At 40.7% G+C, this 21,682-nt stretch overlaps 1 protein-coding gene across 18 annotated transcripts in view; it reads left to right on the forward strand.

Moving 5' to 3' along the window:
• Positions 1–19,992, forward strand: part of LOC109624448 (neuronal cell adhesion molecule-like) — a 77,977-nt gene extending 57,985 nt beyond the window's left edge. For 5 of the 18 annotated variants that reach the window (XM_069528297.1, XM_020079106.2, XM_069528298.1 and 2 more), the window contains 23 exons: positions 8–192; positions 335–469; positions 1,148–1,291; positions 1,381–1,492; positions 1,577–1,743; positions 2,472–2,619; positions 3,382–3,506; positions 3,770–3,799; positions 4,588–4,689; positions 5,633–5,830; positions 5,946–6,016; positions 6,517–6,742; positions 6,899–7,014; positions 7,105–7,309; positions 8,273–8,395; positions 8,838–9,014; positions 10,615–10,650; positions 11,103–11,162; positions 11,398–11,517; positions 12,892–13,053; positions 13,720–13,851; positions 14,840–14,918; positions 17,895–19,992. In XM_069528297.1, the coding sequence (XP_069384398.1) occupies positions 8–192; positions 335–469; positions 1,148–1,291; positions 1,381–1,492; positions 1,577–1,743; positions 2,472–2,619; positions 3,382–3,506; positions 3,770–3,799; positions 4,588–4,689; positions 5,633–5,830; positions 5,946–6,016; positions 6,517–6,742; positions 6,899–7,014; positions 7,105–7,309; positions 8,273–8,395; positions 8,838–9,014; positions 10,615–10,650; positions 11,103–11,162; positions 11,398–11,517; positions 12,892–13,053; positions 13,720–13,851; positions 14,840–14,918; positions 17,895–18,141 (3,100 nt within the window). In that variant the 3' untranslated portion in view covers positions 18,142–19,992. The remainder of the gene's footprint in view (positions 1–7; positions 193–334; positions 470–1,147; positions 1,292–1,380; positions 1,493–1,576; positions 1,744–2,471; positions 2,620–3,381; positions 3,507–3,769; positions 3,800–4,587; positions 4,690–5,632; positions 5,831–5,945; positions 6,017–6,516; positions 6,743–6,898; positions 7,015–7,104; positions 7,310–8,272; positions 8,396–8,837; positions 9,015–10,614; positions 10,651–11,102; positions 11,163–11,397; positions 11,518–12,891; positions 13,054–13,719; positions 13,852–14,839; positions 14,919–17,894) is intronic. The other 13 variants (XM_020079109.2, XM_020079113.2, XM_069528294.1 and 10 more) reach the window with 6 other exon arrangements.
• Positions 19,993–21,682: the final 1,690 nt, after the last annotated feature.

Raw genomic sequence — 21,682 nt, forward strand, 5'->3', positions numbered from 1 at the left:
AAACCAGGCCCACCCCGGAAATCTCCTGGACCAAAGTGAGCGGCGATCTCCCGGCCCAACGCATGTCCTACCTGTACTACCAGAAGAATCTGCGCATCGTGAACGTGTCGGAATCGGACGCAGGAGATTACCGCTGCTCCGCCAGTAACCGGCTCGGCTCCGTGCACCATACCATCCACGTCTCTGTCAAAGGTGGGTCGCTTGGCGCAGTCACTCCTTCTTCCTGTCGCTTCATTCTCCCTCTATCTCTCTGCCTCATAATTGATTTATGCAGAGATGCCAACAGGCCAGTGTGTTCACTGATTAATTCTCCTGCCTTCTGTTCTATTTTCAGCGGCTCCATATTGGATCAGCAGCCCTCCCAGGAACCTTGTCCTGGCTCCGGGAGAGAACGGCGTGCTGACCTGCAGGGCCAGTGGCACGCCCAAGCCGTCCATCGCCTGGGCGATGAATGGCATCCCCATAGAGAGTGAGTGCAACCTGTTCCGCTGCTTTGAAATCAAACTTCCAGGCAATGTGGGCTTTTTCATATAAGCTGAGCGTTGTTAACTTTCATTTTCAGAGACTGGATTTTATTGTTATCTCTTTTGTGCAGGTGTGTAGTTAACTTGGGAGTGTGTAGCTTTATTTCCCTATGGGATTCACATTTGGAAGTTACAATGGCTGAGTTTGGATACTGACACTAAAGGAATTCACAAAGATGAAGACGTTTCCAGACAAGACAATTTTTTTGTCAATCACAAATCCAAACCTCTCAACTTGTTTTATCTTAAATCACAACTTCTGCTTACATTCTTTATGAATAAGACGAGTTTGCTTTTGTGACACACCGCAAACTGAATATATAGCATTTATGTGTTTAGAGCATTTACCACCATCACACCTCAATTTTTACATATTGGTGTGACAGGCATATAAGAAATTTAAAACATACGCACGTTAATAATAGAAACAACTGTATTGACCACAAAGTCTGGTGTCAGGGCTTGTGAGAGATGGAACATTTGACCAGCTCACAATAAAAGCTACCGTTCATTGAAAATCAGCCCTCAATGACGTAATAAGAGCCAAAATCAAAAGTAACTGTTTTTCACATTCATTGACTTTAGCCAGAGTTAAATATTTTCACTCTTTTACCCATGAACAGATTCTCCTAAGGATCTGAGCAGAAAGGTGGAAGACGACACCATTATCTTCACTGACATACAGATTGGATCCAGCGCCGTCTATCAGTGTAACGTCTCCAATGGCCACGGTTACCTCCTGGCCAACGCCTTTGTCAATGTCCTCTGTAAGTTCATCACACCGGATCCATTTAGTATTTCAGTTCTGTTTCACGTTGATCTCTGCAGTGTAATAACACGTCAATAACTGCTGCAGCGGAGCCACCCAGAGTGCTGACACCGGCCAACAAGGTCTACCAGGTCATCAAAAACCACCGGGCTCGGATAGACTGCACTTTCTTTGGGTCACCCATCCCTAAAATTACATGGTGAGCGAATGAACTTTTTTTATTACAGAGGTACAGAGAAGTGTTTCTTCAAAAGCTCAAAGCAGCTTTCTCTTTCTGTGTCAGGTTCAAAGACAGCCGCTCCAGCACCCTGGACGGAGATCCTTACATCCAGCATGACAACGGCACTTTAGAGATTCACACAGCTCAGGCCAGAAACAGCGGCAAATACACCTGCGCCGCCAGAAACATGCTGGGTATCTATGAGAATCATGTCTACCTGGAGGTCAAAGGTGAGAAGATAATTAATCACTATTAGTTGAAGCCCTAACCCATGGAGGTCTAGTTCCAAACTCATGGCTTATAGAATACTGATCTGGTTTATAGTTTTGATTATTTATCATTATATTATTTATTTAACTTCAGTGATTCTCAACCTGGGGGTGGCAAGATTCATTCTGGGGGTCGCCAGATCTTTTCAAAATGAAATTACATATTTGAGACTGAAAATTGCTTTAAAATGAAATCTTCTGTGCGAGTGATTGGATCTGCTTTAGGATGGATGTTATTGAGTTTGTTGTGAGAGTCTGTCTGTGTCTGTGTTGTATCCAGAGTCAGGTCAGCGGGGGAGTTCTGGCTGATCGCCAGCTGCCTGTCGGCTCAGGGGAAAAGAAAATCACAGAACGCATCATGATCTTTACCTCATTTAAGAAAACACTCATAAACACTCAAAGTTGAGCACAGTTTAATCATAAGGTTCAGAATTATGGCTGAGGCAGAGGAACACATCTTATCATCTCCCCATCTGATCAGACCGGAGCTGCATTACTCTCTCTGGATGTGGTGCCACCAGCGACCCGACCTGTCTGCCGAGCTAAATACAATGAGTCACAGGGCAAAAACAGAAATGATCACTAAAAAAAGCAGGGATGTGCACCAGTCAGATTCTTCTGGCGAAAAGGTTGAGAACCACTAATTCAATGTATTAATTCTTGACTCTCTCTTACCCCCCTCTCCTCAGAGCCCACCCGCATCCTGAAGCAGCCCGAGTACAAGGTGGTCCAGAGGGGCAGGTCGGTGGTGTTTGAGTGTAAAGTGAAACATGACCCGTCACTCGTCCCCACCATGACCTGGCTCAAAGACGACGGAGAGCTGCCTGATGATGAGAGGTCAGAGATGTCATTCACTATTGGAAATGTCTCAGTCTCATTAACCCTGTGTTTGCCCTCCCTCTGTTTCAGTGTAATGGATCTCCTCAGTATTTGTTTACCCTTATACCTCAAATCAAAGTTTGGTGTTAAATGTCTTGACCTGGTTTGAGCACAATCACAAGTGGTCAGCGCGAAGTTCAGGTCTAAATGACAACGGCAATACCTGAGATCATATCACTCGGACCACATTTGGAGGTGGTCTGAGACGCATGTGGACACATTGTGTCCCCTGAATGTGTCCTGGGCCACATATGAAGACCACCTACTACTACTAATATTTGTACACGTATATTTGTACACGTCCATATGATCACTCCCTCCCCCCTCTCTCTTTCTCTTTCTCTCTTATTTGCTCACTTGTGCCAACACATACACACACACAAAAACTAACATTCGACACATCCGTAAACTCACAAAAACAACATAATTTGGTTTTAGCAAACACAAATGACGTACGTGTTTATTTGCATATAAAGCAGGGAAGTAAGATGTGATCACATGTGGTCACAGGAGACACATTTAGGACTTATTTTAATACCAGGTGTGGACAGAAGAACCTAATGCTGCTCGCTTGTGATCAGACCCCCTAAGGATGGATGTTAATACCAGGTCTGAACTGGGCCTTTGTCACCTCGAAAGCCCGGTGGTAAAACAAACTAAATAACTTTAAGATTATATATAATCCTGCTAATCTGTCTTTATGAACTGTTTGTTTTGCAGATTAATCGTAGACGCTGACAGCCTCACCATCACTGATGTGACAGAGAGCGACGCGGGCGTGTACACCTGCATCATGAACACAACTCTGGACCACGACTCAGCCAGCGCAGAGCTCACTGTTGTTGGTACGCGCTGCTTTTCAGAAACTTGTTAAAACAAACTCAGTAATGATCAAATGTAACCTCTGCCTCACAACACACACAACAGATCGCGTTCAGCCCTTCAAAAGTAATAGCCTGAGAGTTTACTGAAGGGGATTTGGAGCGGATTGAATCAACAGAATTAATATTTAATTATCGCCCCCTTAGCGTGCCAGATAATCTCCTTTGTTTTCATACGGCTGGCTGACCAGTAACCTCCATTTTACTCCTGCCCTCCTACCTCGCAGAGGCCACACCAACTCCAGCTGTTGTCTACGGTAAACCTTCAGCACACATGAGCACCCAGATGTGCTGCTCTGCTGTCCTGGGCTTGTATTGTTCATTGGATGTTTCTGTTCAGTGAAGCATGTTGTGGTCTGACGATGCTGTTTGTCACTGAGCATTTTTTCCTTTTCGTTTTAATTCAGCTGCTTTGATTTTAAGTGTTTTTAATTTTTGGGTGATCAGTTGCATTTTTCTTTTTTACATTTTTTGTAATTTGGAATGCATCAAACCACTGAGGCAAAAATGTTACATTTAGGCAATGGGGGGGAACCATTTTCTCTCACACTTCAATGCAAAGATCATTTGTAAAGCAAACATCTCTTCCTTGCACCACTTGGGATCTGTTGCAAAGCGCCGTTTCGTCATCACTCATTTATTCAAAGCATGCATTTTCACTTTCTCAATTCATTTCCAAAACATGAGCCCTGAGCCTCTTGAGCGAGCCCCAGACTCGATTTCACGGAGACTGATTAAGGGAGATGATCAAATTGAGTGTCAGTCGTTTCATATGCATGATGCAGTGTCTGCATGTGTATCATGGGGGAAATAAGGCTGTCAAATAGTCCATGTAAAGAAAAAGAGGGGTAACGGTACAACCTAAGCATATATCATTATTGCAGTATTATGGAAGCAAGTTAAAGATATCCTGTTTTGCTTTTGCTTCATCTCATCTTGGCATGAACCCTTCATATATTTCTACATCTATAACATGAAGTCAGTGTGACTGTCATCTCAGTACGATGAGTTACAAACGTTGCTCCCTGCGATGTATCTACCCCAGAACGACCTGACCCCCCAACTGACCTGGAGCTGACGGACCAGAAAAAGAGAAGTGTGCAGCTCACATGGACCCCCGGGGATGAACATAACAGTCCAATTCAGAGTATGTATTAACTGTGTGTGTGTGTGTGTGTGTGTGTGTGTGTGTATGTGTGTGTGTGAGAGAGGCTCTACTGATTTTCAGATATGCAGCTCAGTCATGAGGATTAATGTTCAGCATGTGAAAACAGTTTTCTTATGTGCTGTAATGGTGAATTAAAGATCCGTCGTGTTCTAATAACTATCCAGGGAGTAAGTGTCAGGATGTCTCTGCACCACAGATTTCATTTGGAATAATTTCTCACAACATTATTGATCTACAAGGCTAAACTTCTTGAGTATCCTTTAATTCATTACATATGTACTATTTAGCTGACTCTCTCCAAAGCAGATAGTGAGTGGATTAGGGTGAAAGTAAAGTTTCAACTGTACAGTTAGCTTCTATATATTTTCATGTTTATATTTTTAAGTGTATATATATTCATTTCATGTTTGTATTATAAATTTATACATATTTGAGTCTATATTGTCAAATATAATAAGCTTATTTTGTATCCATCTATCTATCTATCAAAAGAAACTTGAGTGAGAATCACAATTGATCAATACAATACAATTTACTCAACTCACAGAAAAATACAAAAATAAAATCTGCTTTTTGGAGAAAAAGTAACCAAAACCAACCTCTGCAGTCTTGAATGTAGATATATAATATATAACATTTTTATTCAGAGGTAACAATGGATTTCAATGTTTAAAAAAAGAACCAAAATATTACTGGAAGAGTCTGGTGCAGAACATGTAACTCCTTCACTGTCTATTAGTATTGTCGTCTTGTTGCGAACACATCGCTTCACCATGTCAGAACACAGCTGGAGGCAGCATATTGAGACATCTTGAGAAAAACAAACCTTGAAGGCATTCATTCCGGTTTGTCCAGTATCCTGTCAGAGCAGATATGAAGCGTTCAGTTGTTCACTGTTCTTGTCTTTCTTTATTTCACACAGAATTTCTCATCCAGTATGAAGACTCGCTGCACCACCGAGGTCACTGGCACAACCTCACCGAGGTCCCTGGAACCAGGACGACTGCTCACCTCAGATTGTCTCCCTACATCCACTACACCTTCAGGGTTTTGGCTCTCAATGCCATGGGCTTCAGTCGGCCCAGCTTCCCCTCCAGGATGTTTAAGACAGAACCTGCAGGTAATTGATAATTAATTTAAGATAGTATATGAATAAGCTTTTATTAAATGCCTTATTTCAGAAGTATATTTTCTATTGGATAATGTTTGATGTCGTCATTCGGTTTATTTTTCAGCTCCAGACGAGAACCCTAAAGATGTTGAGGGATTTGGAACAGAGCATGACAATCTTGTAATCTCATGGAAGGTAATAAAGATGTATTAGGCTCTCTTTTTTAATCCTGATGCATTTACCGTTGTCCAGGGACCACCCTGAAACATATGAGCTCTCCTTTTTGTCTTCATTTTTCAAGCCACCAACATCAAACATCAATATCTATATAATAAACACAGAAAACTCTGTGTGTCAATAAAATACGATACAAATTATTAAATATGGAATAAATAGGTGACCAGTGCTCTGTAGCAGCGACAACTGGGACTCATCAACATATGTGAAGTTTTCAATCACGAGAATAGCGCATTCTGCGTACTAACTTGAGCCTCAAGAGCTCTGGATAAACAGGTGAACAGCTGTTTGTTGTGCAGCAGTGCTGCTGCTTCAGGGTTCTGTGACTCCGTCTGACGGCTGGTCTTTTCTTGCATTGACTCAATTACTGCAGGTCACTTTACAGTTTCACAGAGAAATCTGCAAAAGTTTTCTGCAAAAGTATTCTCTTGAAAATAATAAAACTTTCTCTGCTGCAGCCGCTGACAGGGCTCCAGTCTAATGGCCCAGGGCTTCGTTATCGAGTAATGTGGAGGCAGAAGGCAGTGGACAGTGATTGGACCACAGTGACTGTGTCCAACAACTCTAGGTTCGTCGTGTCTGGAACGCCCACGTTCGTACCGTACGAGCTAAAAGTTCAGGCTGTGAACGACCACGGAGTTGGACCTGAGCCTGCTATCGCCCGCGGCTACTCAGGAGAGGACTGTGAGTTCGATTGACTCTTTAGACTCATAAAAAAGACATTACTGTGTGTGGGTCTGAGCCTGGGGTGATACATTTGACTGTGTTACCAATGGCATTTACTCAGTGTGTGTTTGCTGTTGTATTTAGTTGTTGTCGTGTTCCTTATCTGTTGCACAGTGCCGGTAGCAGCTCCAGAAAACGTTCAGGCGGTGGTGCTGAACAGCACTCTGGCAGAGGTGCACTGGGATCCTGTGCCTCATAAATTAATACGTGGGCATCTCAAAGGATACAAGGTGCAGTATAATAAACACTACATGCAGCGTGACATGAACACCAATCCCACAATCCCTCAGTGCTGACTGTACACAAACCATATCTTGTAGGTGTACTACTGGAAAGAGCGCAGTCTCCACAAACACAACCCCTACCACATGGAGAAGCTGATCCTGACGTTCAGTGGGAACCACAGCCACGGCATGGTGCCTGGTCTGCACCCCTTCAGCCTGTACTCCTTCAATGTCAGAGTGTATAACGGCAAAGGAGAGGGTCCTGTGAGCCCCACCCAGCAATTTGAAACACCAGAGGGAGGTGAGAGACGGGAACGGACACCCTTTATTTCTCTTTATAGTTTTTATTTTTATTTTTAACTTTTAATCGATGCAATCTTTCGCGTTTGGTGTGCTAGTCTTAATGCTTCAGGACACATTTTCAGTGATGGTACTGGAATCATTGAGTGTTTCGGTCTCTCAGCTTCATACACCCTCCTCCATAAGACCCAGCTGAGGCAGATCAGACCCCAGCATGTGTGTCCAGGTGGCTAGCTAGCTGCTTTGTACCCCATGGTTCTCCTCCTTTGAGCCACAGCCATCTCGAGGCTCTTTGCTGGTGTCTCTTCTTCTCCTCACTCCTTCAATGCTCAAAGTTCTAAAGGCTTGCGACAGGAATCGAGCAGCAGAACCCCTGCATTCAACCTCTACTGGGAGACACCTTGCTCTCCATCTGGCTTATTGACACCCGCTGACCAGTCCCCTGTACTTTTATAACATCACAGTTACCACAGAGTCAGTTCCCGGGTGTCTGTGGATTCTGCAGGGAAAAGCTGATGGAGTCAGCCCCTTTTGAAAACACCAAAGTCGAGATTTAATATGAATCATGCAGAGTTTTTCCACTATTTTACCTGAACCACATGAAACCCACAGCAGAGTAGAGGTGTTAAAGCCAAAATCAATGATCCACAAGCAAACACAGATACCTACTGAAATTAAAACACAACACTTCATTATAATTATGGAGAACTGCCAATTGGAATAAGTATCTGGCCTAAATGTCACGTTGTGAATTAATCTATATGACGATTTTCTATCTATAGCATAAACACTGAAGCGATGGGGAACATTATATAGTCAGATGACTTAAAGCATTAACATTCGTAAACCGTCAAACCCTATTTCACATGCTGTGTATTTTCAATCATTCATTTAAAATATTATTTCAACCCTATTTATCTTTACTGTGAGGAGGTTTAATGATGTATGTTTTTTTCCCCCACAGTACCTGGAGCTCCCACTTCCCTGATAGTCACCAACTCAAACCTGGACACTCTAACCCTTGAATGGAGTCCTCCTCATGATCGTAACGGACGCATCACTGGCTACACTCTCAAATATCAGCCAGGTGAGGTTTTAAAATGACTAAATAAATCACAGCACTGGGCTTCAGAGAGTTTTTATAACTTAACCCAGTGTTTAGTGTCACCTTCCGTCATGTAGTTTGTAGTTTTCTCCTTCTTTTTCATGTCTTGTACGTTCATCCTGTTCAAACTTAGATTATGAGACTGAAATGAATGAGAAGAATCTTAGAGCATCTCAAACAAGTTATTTTGTCTAAATTATGACACAAATTAACAAATCAACTTTTGTCACCTCCCGCCTTCTTCTCCTGAACCCTGCACCTCTGTGCTTCAAACGCTGTCATTTCGACCTTTCTCATTGTTGACACTCTGACCCCACCTACAACCCGCTCCTCCTCATATTTCTATTCAATTTACCTTTACTACCTTCCAACCTCCACCCCTTCCCATCCCATTACTCTTGTCATCCACCCTCCACCCCTGTAGTCAATAACTCCAATGAGCTGGGCCCAGTGGAGGAGCTGGCCCTGCTCGCCAATGAGACCTCAGTCACTTTGCCCAACCTCAAGTACAGCACACGCTACAAGTTTTATTTGAATGCCAAAACAGTCAGGGGAGCGGGCCCAGCCATTTCTCAAGAGGCTATCACCATCATGGATGAAGGTAAGTCGACTAATGTACAAAGACATTTCAGTCAATTTAGTTGATGGTATTTGTTTCTGTAGCTGTAAATCTAGATGAATTATAAGATGAATATATAAATCATTTTTTGTTAACAATATCCAAACTTTGCATGAATCTAGATTATATATTTAATTTATAGCTTAATTAAAGCACATCACACAACTCTTCAGTACACCATGCTTTATGCAGTATTTTCAACTATCTCACCTTTAACAGGGCGAGTGATGAAAGATGGCAATTGGTGATTTCTAGTTTTTTTATAAAAGTTGGTTTTAATATGGGGTGCAGTGGTTAGAACTGTACCAGCTACACCAGCTTCCTCTCTCAGTTCAACAACATGCAGATAAGTTAACGTAGTTGGAGACTCTAAATTGACCATAGGTGTGAAAATGAGTGTGAATGCTTGTTTGTCTGTATGTCAGTCTTGTGATACGCTGGGGAGCAGTTCAGGGTGAACCCCTCCTCTTGCCCAATGTCAGCTGGGACTGGCTCCATCCCCGACCACGACAATTAAGGGATTAGGGGTATAGATGATGGATGGATTTTTTGCATGTTTTTTTAATAGTTCTCAAGGTAAACCTCGATATTCATTAGGAGTAATTATTGTCTCTGTAAAAGGTCATTTTAAAAAGATGTTTGCTAAAAAATATCTCCCTCCAAAGAAAGCCAAAACATGACCTAAATAAATCATGGTGTTATGGAGAAGAGTTGGGCCTTGTGTTTTAATTCTGGATGGACTTGGATGGAAGCTCACATGTGGTTCCACCTCTCTCCGTGAGAAAATAAACATTCCTCCAAACACTGAAATGCTGTTTATTGTAAAGCATGATTTTTTGATTTTTCTTTTGGGGAAAGCAGCATCAGCAAAAAAAAAAAAAAACACGATGAGAACAATTATTTCTTTTATCTTTCTAAAATTATTTCTTATAGTTTTGCTGGGCAGAAACATCAAGCCAAATAAAGGGGAAATGCTAATGAACATCTTTCACTATATTTATAGACTAAATGATTAACTGAATAATAAAATATAATCTTAATGTAATTAATGATGAATATAATAATTATTTATAACACTAACGTTGAGTCAGATTGTTCTTATGTATGAAACCCCCTGGTGACATTTGGAAAAATAAAAAAATTGTGGCCAATTTCTATTTTCTTATGTGTAAAACTATGTGTTTTCTTTCCAAATGTCACCAGAGCGGCTCAGTACTAATGTGACTTTTATATGTGAAATATTCTGCAGTATAATGCACATTTTGCCATAGCATTTAATTTTATTACTAGTACTTTATATGGCATGTTTTATACATATAAATGTCCATCAACCTTGTCTGTGTTAAGTGGAACATGTTTACGATCCAGTTTCATTGCTGTAAAAGTTGACCCTTGTCGTTATGAAACCTCAGATCCATCATTCTATTCAATTCACTCACACCGCACAGCATGACTTCCTGAGTGTGTCACTATAACACACAGTGACACAGATGATGATTGCATGAGAGGGTGGGGTGGGGAGGGGGGTCATCCAATAATGAATCCTGTTGTTTTTTTTCTGTGTCCTGTTTCTCTTTACAAGCTCTAATGTCACTGCTTGACGTAGATGTGGGCGAAGGTACCGGTGGTATCTAGCCTGATGCCATGTTTTACAGATACAGCTATAGCTTCAAAACCCCCGCTGCAGGCATGCACTCTGCACGATTTGAGCAATTTCCCTCTTTCCCTCTTTCAAATTCTGCTGCCCACCAAAATGTACCACTGAGTTCAAAGCTGGGGAAAGTTCAAAGCCTCAGAGATAAAGATGCTGTGCAACGTGGGCCTTTTTAATGTTGTGTGATAAAACTACACAAGTCTTTTCAAAGTGCTTGGCTGCATCTTGCCTTTGGCGACTTTGACCCCTTCTCACTTCTTCCATGGTGGCTGCTAGTGATGCTTCCCGCTGCATGGCGAGGCTTTATTGGCGTGCCAAGTGAACTGTGTTTGTGTGTATTGTGTCTTTGCATGTGGAAAGTGTTTGTGTGTCTTGTGTTTGTTGCGGTCTTCACCCCTCTTCCATGTTGTTTACAGAAGGCACCCAAACCTCTCATCCCATTGCTCAGCTTCCTCCACGCCGTCCCCCCCACAAGGGTACAGATACTGCTGTGATCGTAGTGCATTACATGTCTGATATGTTACAGGATCAGCTTTGTGTATGCTTTTGCTTGTTGGTTTTGTTGTGTATGGCTGTAATGGTATAGATTCAGTTATTCTAATAGCATTTAATGGGACTATAATTTAATCAAAGCATATTATTGTCGGTTACTGGATTGTCCTTTGATCAGCAGATCAATCTTGATGCTTGTCTTTTCTCTTGTGTGCTCAGCACCGCCAGTGAGTTCTTTCGGGAACGTTAGTTCCTCGGTTGGAGAGGATGGGGCCCTCATCAGTTGGGAGTACTGGGGCCCGGAGAAAAACGTTTATGTAGAGTACACTGTAGAAAACAGTAAGGAAAGCTTCACATCTTTATTTGTTCTACACACAAAGAGACCCCTACTTCATTATTGGCTCATGCAGGTGAATTGAAATATTGGCAGTCATTGCTGTTGGCTTCTGCCAACGTGGACCCAGATGTGGTAAACAAGGCTGTCTGATTGGATTTTTAATTACTCCATGCTGTGGAGTCACATGCATTTCCTGTGACAGTCTCTGTGGGACTTATGTAGACAAACATCATAAAAAAGCAGCACAAACATTTGTGCTGTGCCAGTTGATTTTGACTGAAGTGGTCTCCATTGTTTTTATCCACCTGCAGTGAGGATGAAAAGCAGTATGTTGCTGTAGTGTGGCTCGCTCACACCTACTCTTTAATAAATTCATTTAGGGGATGTCATGATCATAGACCCCAGTAATTTAGAAAATGTCCTTACCAAAAACATATTCCTGTGATTATCAGTCGAATGCATTTCATTTTTAACTCCTCACCCCATTTATGTCTGCAGAGGCCCTAAAAGCTTAGTGCACTGCTACTGAGAAAGAAAACACATGGAAATAGATAAATGTCATTAGTCCTGCAGGTATATGGTCACAAACCAAAGTAATGTTAACATTTAGATTTTTGTCCTGAGGTGGACTTGGTTGGTGTCCACCTCAAGTTGGCAAATACAATGCTGATGCATTGCAGGTATAATGGTTACCATGTTCACCATTATAGTTTAGCATGTTAGCACAATAACTATTGTGAATACACACCAAATGCAAAGTACAAGCCATTAAGTATTTGGTCATAAACCAAAATATTCGGGTTAATCGTTCATAAACCAACATTTTTAACAATTTTAGATTTTGACCCGATGGTGGCACTATATGAATAATCAATAAAGATATTAATTCATCCTGAGGTGAACATGAACCTGTTCAGCAAAGTTTCTTGACAACCCATCATGTAGGGATTTAGATATTTCAGCTAAAAACATCTCAGTATGAAAGTGGTGGACTGACATCCCTGTAGAGCCACGCTGTGTGGCAGGGTTGAAAACATTGCAAACTGAGAAAACAACCAGTCTCTCAGAACATTTAACAGTCGTGTGTGCACGTGCATGCATGGTAAAATTGTTTTCCTCATTTGCCTGTCTATTTGCATTTGTTTTTCTCAGTCGCAGTTCATTGAGCACTCAGGGCCTCTGTAATAGTCCATTCACAGACTAAATGAACTATTTATTAGTTTAAATCTAATACACACAGCATTACCTGTAGCGTAACCACCAGTAGATGTTTATTCTCCCCGACCAGCCAAATCTCAAAATGTCATGACCTCCATAGCCCATTTGTAGTTGTGCTTCCTCAGTCGTACCTCTATTCATGAACGTCCCTCCCGCAGGTGAAGGTGAAGAGGAATGGCAGAAAGAGCAGGTGAACGGCTCTCAGAACGTTGTGCTGAAGGGCTTAAAGGGGGGCCTCTCCTATAGGGTGCGCTTGGTGGCCAAAGGTCACAACGACCAGCCGCCCCACCACTCTGAAGAGCTGTTGGTCACGGTACCAGGTGAGGCAGTTCCTGGGCGGTTGCCTCCACCTCGGCCTGGCCTGACCTTGCACTGTGTCGTGTGTAGAATGTGTAGTAGATTGTGCCGTTGAGTTGTAATTGTAACCCAGTCGAGCATGGGTTTAGCGTGTTGTGGTGACTGTATGCTGGGCATGTCTTGTAGTAATATAGAGACACCACATAGCAGCGTGCATGATGGTTCAGTCTCAGTCAAGTAGACTCGGATATTAGAGGAAGTGGATGTTATTCTAATATAGACGTTTACTATAGGCTATGTTTATTAATGTGTGTTGTATGTGTTATAATATTCAACCTAATATCTCTCAGTCAATCGTCATATGTGTGTTTGTGTGTGTATTCGTGATTGTGTGTGTATGTTTGCACTTGTGGGAAAAAGACTTACTTACTACATTGAGTATTAATGTGGTTTCAATATATTCACGTCACCATTAGTTTAATCTAACTCGTCTAACATGACAGTTGAAATATCTGTCTGTAGGTACTACTTGATAGAAAATGCTAAAACATATTTTAACAACACGTATTACGCTTTACATGTTTGTTGTTAACACACCAGTGTGAGTCATGGTTCCCATCTCTCCCTCTCAATGGAGAAAGAAACAGTCCACCCATAATTCCTAAGTGTTCCTCTCCCTCTCTGGCCAGCTGTGGCGAGCAGACAGGTGGACATCGCCACTCAGGGATGGTTCATTGGCCTCATGTGTGCCATCGCTCTGCTCATCCTGATCCTCCTCATTATCTGCTTCATCCAGAGGAATAAAGGAGGGAAATACCCCGGTGAGTTGTCGCTCAAACACAAACCATCGACACAAACACTCGTTTGTCAACCCACACTTTAATTCTGTATTTGCCAACATTCAATTACTGGGACACGATCAGATTTTAAGGAAGTTTTGGATCTGAAAGCATATTGATCGGAGATAGATCTAAAACTGCTTTCTGCTACAGTATATTTCTATTTCCTCATTTTAGCCACATGTATACTACAATAACATGTAACATAACATATTCTTCTCTTTCTTACATGTGCAACTTTTTATTTTTTATTTTTACTGGTTCAACATACTGACTTATGTCATGACAACAAATAACTTTTCTCATTAAAACAACATATGGAAGTTTCATATAAGATTTTTGTAATAACTCTTTTTATAACAATACATTATTGATAACATATTATCTTTGTGTATTTTGTGAAGTAACATGGAAGTTTATAATTACTCCTCAGTAAAACAACACTTGACTTGAAAATAGTCTAATTTTAAGATCTTATCCTAAGATAAGAAAAAATTATATTTTACTCTGCTGCGGCCTTGAACAGCATGATAACTATAAAAAACAATTAATACTGTATTAATTGTTTTTTCTCCATTTTAAAATGTCCAAAACCAACTATTCTTATGATATTAAAGAAAGACAAAAATAATTCCTGGCTCCTTCCCCTTATCTTGATCAGGACCAAAAGGTTTTGTGCTAATTCATCCCATTGTTTTTCGTAATCAATCTTACACACAAACAAAGTCCAGGGGTGAAAACACAACCCACCTTGTTGGAAGAAAAAAGAAAAACTTCTTATGATAGGAAACAAAACTCATGTTTTTGTCATGATGGCAGAAATACTTCCATAACTTTCAGTTAAGTCCAGTCCAAACAATGAGCATGGCCACTACAAAAAACACTTTACATGCTTATCATACCATGGGTTTCTGTGCTTCATTAGCTAATTTGTGTGTATTGGTAATAATAATATCTTATATCTCACCAGTCAAAGAGAAGGAGGACGCACACACAGACCCAGAGTTCCAGCCCATGAAAGAAGACGACTGCACTTTTGGGGAATACAGGTGAGAGAAAGGGCTCCAGTCCCCAGAGCCAATTTTACCCATCAGCCCCTGCCCTGTCCCCACTGTGTGCCAAGCTCTGCTCTCTCAGGCCGGGCTGGAGTTCTGCACTCCTGCCCTCCTCTCAACCCTTACAGCTAACCAACAAATGACCCAGGATCACCAGTAACAGAAATTCAAAACCAAGAAGAAGTGCCCCCTCATTTGAACTTCTGTCACCGTGAAGCACAAGATTATTTTTTTTCTTGGGTTTTCTTGGGACGTCCTGGAATCCACTTGTGTTGGACTCTGTATTGTATGTGCTTGATATGACATCTTGGTGTCATTTGAGAAGCAGGAATCTTCAGGTTCAAGGGATTTCGGGGTTTGGGTGTTTAAAAAAGACAGGAGAAAAAAAATAAGCTACATTCATTTTCAACACAGCCCTACGCATCAAATCCCATGCAAACTGATAAGCTACTCATAATACATTGTGTTTACAGTATATTAAGTATTAACACTTTTCTTAGTGTATTGCTAGTAACATACACAACCCAGATAAGATTGAAAATTACTGAAAGTATCATTCCTGCTAACGTAGAGCAGTTACCCAGCTTTGCTTGTTAGCATCCTCTTCAAGGCTGCTTCTCCAATCGCACGCGGAATAAAGAAAAAAACGCACTTTACTTCTGTATAGCTAGCATTTTTCAATTTTGTTTTTTATAAGTCAATTTATAAGATTGTCTTGCTTTTATATTTTATATTCCTTTTTGTATTATGTATACATAAATCTATTCTATGGATTTTTTGCTGTGATAAATACATATCGATCTATATAAACAGTATGTATAATATGTGATGTGCATGGTGTGAAGATCTGATATATGAAAATTTGCTTTAGGCAATAATGTATTGAATGGAATTATTGTTTATATATAGATATACAGTGTATAGATGCATATGGATTGAGAATGAAATAAGGAGCATGTTTGAGGGAAGTGTTTATAACAGGCCAGTATCCAGTCGTCCATAATAATAATAATAATGAGGATGGTGATATTCTACTTTTCATATTGTCCAAAAAACACTATGAAAATATCAAAACCAACCGGTCCAACTGTCCGTACCTCTTAACGTGCACATTTTTACAGAATAGTCATAATATTACAAAAATAAAGTCGCTATTTTCTTTATTATTTTCTTGTTATATTATTCTTTTTTTCTCAATAAATCACGACTTCATTCTCGTAATATAATGACTTTATTCTCTAAATACCAGAAGTTTTTTTTCTTCAATATAGTCCTTTAAAATAACTGGACATCGTTTCTTTTTGTCTTTTCTTGTTTTTTTGGACAAAAAGAAAAGAAAATTATAAGACTTTATCCATTGAATCTATCAGTTTGAGAAGAATAAATCAGGGGCCTCTTTACACTGCAAGAAAACCTCTCCCATGGACGTCACAATCATTTCTATCCACGCTGTGTCTTTAGGCTCAGCTGGATTCTTACAGTATGTCAATAAAGGCATAACCTAACTCAACTCAGCTGTTCTTGTTTGACTGCAGGGGAGCAGACTGTGAGCTCAAACTGTACATGTACTCGGCGTATGTGCCTGTCAAAGTGCCACACTCATAAAGTGCGGCCATGTCTCGGAGCGACTGTTGTGTTGCATTGCGTTGTGTTGTGTTGTGTGGGATCTCAGCCAGATCTCCTCGTCCCAATCCAGGGGGTGTGGGTCTCAGGAAAGGTAAGGGTGAAGAGGGTGTGTTGGGGGGTGGGTTGGTTGAGGGCCATCATTCTGTCATGTGAGGAGGGTCAGTGGATAGTGGAGTCACTGTGGAGAAAAACTGCTCGCTGTATGTACATCCCAGGTTTTCACAGCCGCCATCGAGTTTAATATTTGGTCATGAAGCCGTCATCATGTGCAGAACATAGATTAATCTTTTCCATCATTCGTCTGCAGCGTTACTGAGCTGTCAATGCTTTTGTGTACTGATTATTACCTGTTGTATTTAATACATCAACATTTCAGCATTATGACGGCTTCATGATCTGATCTCATTGATGTTCAAGTCATAGATGTGGAATGTTTTCAACTCTCTGATATCCAAAGAAACGTTTCTTTGCAGATTTTCTCATGCATTTTGCCAATTTTGTGATATTTCTCATGCTTGCTTCAGGGGGATGTTTGGCTGAATCCTTGCTTTCCAAGTGTTACTCATTTCATTTGCCTTTTTCATCACAACCTCTGTGTTGGGGCGAGGGTGTTGCTTTTGTCTAACAACATATGTACCACTTCATTTTTTTGGTTTCAGGGGGAATTGAACAACGTATGATTGCTTGAGCTGTATTCCCCTGTTGCCTGATGGAAACCAACTAATCATTCATCCACAGTTTTTTAGACGTGGAGCCAACCAAATTCAAATCGGACATGAATGTTTATTGTTGCTGAGTTTAAACGTTTTTTTTTTTTAAAGTAAAGAAATAAATCATCATATTTTCCAAATGAAAAAAACAAACTGGAATGGCACTCAGTAGAGTTCATACCTCCGCCAAGGCCCAACATTGACTCCACAGTCACAGTTAAATTCCTGATTTTTATTTGGATCAAATTGCAGACAGAATAAATGTCAGGCCTCTAAATATCCCAGAATTTTTTTATATAGATCTCTGAACTGTTCTCTTCAAAATCAATGAAAGAAAACACCCTCTAGCATTTCTAAATTACAGAGTTCTTCCTTAGATAATGCCCCACCCTTCCACCAGATTTAATGGAAGTTGGTTGAGTAGTTTCTGTGTAATCCTGCCAACAAATAAACACAGACAAAGACCTAACCTCCTTGGCGGAGGTGATGACCTACTTATCATACAGTAATTACCTTGTGGTAAAAGTAACCATTGGCCGTCTCATGCTCCATCTAAAAAAGTGACCACTAATCTCCTTGTTGCATCTGTCACATCATCTCACCTGTAACACCTGCATGTTATTTTCTCCTCCAGTGACAATGAGGACCATAAGCCGTTAAAAGGGAGCCGCACGCCGTCTAACGGGACAGTTAAGCGGGACGACAGTGACGACAGTTTAGTTGACTACGGGGAAGGAGGAGACGGACAGTTCAACGAGGACGGCTCGTTTATCGGCCAGTATAGCGGGAAGAGCGGCAGCAGGGACACGGCTGAGGGCCATGAGAGCTCTGAGGCCCCGTCCCCCATTAACGCCATGAACTCCTTGAACTCATTTGTGTAGCCAGTCGGTCCTCGCACACCAGTATGAGGCGCTCGGCCCCCCAGGTCTCTCTTTAGAGTGCTGACCCCAACACTGCATGGCTTTATGATCACAAGTCCACACATGACTCAGCAAATACACACAACTCATCAGAGACTTTATCTCTTCACTTGGAAATCTTTATAGAGAGGCTTGGAAACTCTTATCTCAGTATATAAGAAGTAGCTCAACCAGTCGTATGATTTTAACAGTGCATGAAATAGGCCTACTTGATATCATTATCTAAATCCATATTTAAATTAACACTTTGATATTAACAAGCATTGCATTTTGTTTCTTTGTTTTTGTGGTGTACCTGGACTATGCAGTGGTCGTCTGAACTATATTTGTTTCTGTTTTTTGTTCTTATATTATCGACTATGTTCAAATAGTAATCAGTGTCCATGTATTTTGTTTTCCAACACAGAAGCTTGTACAGGAATCTGTATTTAATAATGTAATTAGCTTGTGTAATTCCATCATGCATTTATACAGTGCACACAGTAGCTCATGTACAGTGTATATATACTGTATATAAATATAAAGTGAACTAATATTGGGGGGCAGTGCACACAGCATGCATCGACACGTTTCCATCTGTCCCCGCTCTGTGGAAACATCCACCTGCACCTGTGACGGAGGGGAACTGAAATGCTGCATGGCATGTCACATGACCTTTGACCCGCATGTGACCTTGTCTGTATTGAGCTTGAGATCTGGAGGCCAGGGGGGGGGGAGTCGCTGAGGGTGCGACCGCTTTGCCTCGGCCCCTGCAATGCTCCTTCAGCAGGTAGTGCCTTTTCATCAAAAACAGTAGTTCTGAGTCTGAAGTTTCTTTCCAGAGATCAGTGATTGGAACAGAGACTGTGGTGGGACGGCTGAGGTCACGTCCAAGAAAGGAGGAGATAAGTTTAAGAGGACGACCCTACGGAGGGAGGAATTATTCATAACCTCCATCTCTTTTTTTCTTTTGAAAGACTCCTCGCTACACATTGAGACACAGGACTGGATTTGATTCCTCCAAGAAGCTAAAACATTGAAACCACTTTGGTATATTAAGTCTGCCGCCGTTATGTAAAGGACCTGATTGTATCTGCAGTGTATGAATGTATGGGTGTGTGTGTGTGTGCGTGTGTGTGTGTGCGCAGAGACATTATTCATTTCACATTTGACAAAAACTGTTGACGTGTTCTAACCACACTTGAGGGCCTTTGGATGGGATCAAGATTTCTTTTCTCTTAACTTGCATCAAGTTTTTTTTTTTAAAGACGTGTAGAGTATTTGTTGAATTTGTAAATACCTGAACTGATTGTACAGGGACAAGCAGCTTATGAGGCGGCCTGTGAAGGCAATATTGTGCATGGTATGGTTTAACTTGTCGATAGGACTGTATTAAATATAGACTACTCCCTAGAGAATATCTATATACATTTTGTTTTTCTTGCTGTGCACAGTGTACGTTGTACTGTAACTAACTGGACAGAGAAATGCATACACATTTGAATTCTGATTGTTTTTCTGGTTTGCTTGTCAGCGAGTTATGTAACTTTGACATTGTACAACAACCTCAAGGGTGAAGCGACAATATTAACTGATGCACACAATGATATTCCTCTGATTTGTATTGGTTCTATACGCAGTACCTATATATATATACTGCCAAAATGATGCTTCTTTCTGACAGTATTGCAAATGGTTTTGTATTTAAGAAACAGATTTCTACTAACAGATACTTTCTTTGTCTCTATTTAAGTTGATCCTTTTAGTGCAAGTATGGAATTCAAGCTACTGGAAATATAATGAATGAATAAATAATTATCTGCTTTTGTTTCAGCTTTCAGACTCCTCTGTCATTGGCCACTTTCAAACTTAGTCCTACTGGACTTAGATTCACTGGCTCATTAAAACCCTGTGATTTGTAGGGCTACATATTGTAACCGCAAATTATTTATTATTTAACGAAACATACCACACAATAAAACATGGGTAATTTCAATATGCTATACTGGCCATCTCTATGACTGAAAATAAAAAGAGATGCTGAGTATATTTTTGTTATTTGTTTTGTGTAATATTGCCAATAAATATATATAAATATATTCCTTGAAGTGGAAAATAGATTTACAAAAGTATTTCCATCTGAATATAACTGAGTATTTTAAAGTAAAATAATTGAAAACCGACCCCTATGTTGGACGTATTATTATACAGTGTAAGGCATGATCTAATTGTTTGCTTTTATGTTTTCTATTAAATCACTTGTGTGAGATGTCTCAGCCTCTGTAGTAATGAAGTAGGTTAATTATTACAATTATTATTATTAAACTGTTGCATAGTATTTTTCAAAACAATGGAGAGTTATACTTCTTTAAGCCACAAACAGATAATGAAATGAAACCATAAAGAATTTGAAGTCACCTAAAACAACTGGACACTGCTGATGTGTGAAAGGTCACAAAAAGGTTGAGAAACAGTGTGGCATTATCTAAACTTCTCATAGTATTTAATGTAAAATCTTTAACATTTGTAAAATACCTCAAATGAATGCAGTAGTGGGATATTGTGTGGTAGAGTATAAAAGCATATTTGGAAGAAGAACTGCAGTTGTAGTAGTAAAACCAGCCTGTTCCATGAAAAGAAGCTGGTGGACTGTGTAAATATGGATGCCTTCACTCCCCTCAGACTCTCGCAGCTAAAGAAAGGCCTCATGAAACACAACAGTTGGGCTCCATCTTTTTTTTTTTGTGCTCACTTGTGGCACTTCCACTTCCATTACAGTCATATTGTCAGGGTAATGGTGAGAGAGCAGTCCGCCATCTGCTGCATTATCACACAGCAGTGGTGTCAGGAAGTGAGGAAGTCTGCTATCTGCTGTCTTGCAAATATTCTCTCTGCTGCTGGCAAAGGACGCTGCCTTCTGTTCCTTCAGGTGCACTAATTCCTTTTTTGCAGGGTGAAATTGTTTGGGGGATCGTTCACAGAAGTGTTTGCAGTTAATAACAGCAGTGATTAAAAAGTGAATTGCCTCCCTGCATATTTATGAATCAGGGTTGATGTTTAATTTTCTCTGTAATGATGCCAGGAGAGTTTTTACCAGGCAGTGTTGAACTGCACCTGGAATATTTCTAAAAACCAATGAGTCTCACTCTGTGTGAGCAGCAGTGGTGTCAGACACCTGCCGCCCTTCAGCAACCGGATGATGATTCATCAATTTGTTTTTGATAGATTTTCCCTTTTGACTTTACTGCCACCTACTGACAGAAGACAATTGCACTGCTGACTGAATAGGCAACAGGCTTTTAAAAACACTGAATCAGAAATTTGATGCAAGGAACATGACTCAACTTGTCAACAAAACGAGCTAAGGATTATTTAACCTTGAAAAGATCCCATTCTCAAAACACAACACGTTGCCTCACATTTTAGCTGACTGCTGTAAGCCTTTGTTTAGCCCTCTGTTGACATCTCCTGTCCTCAATTACAAAGGCTTGCTATAAGAGGCTTAGCAATTTGTTTTCATGGC

Source organism: Paralichthys olivaceus, chromosome 7, assembly GCF_024713975.1.
Source record: "Paralichthys olivaceus isolate ysfri-2021 chromosome 7, ASM2471397v2, whole genome shotgun sequence".
NCBI lineage: Eukaryota > Metazoa > Chordata > Actinopteri > Pleuronectiformes > Paralichthyidae > Paralichthys > Paralichthys olivaceus.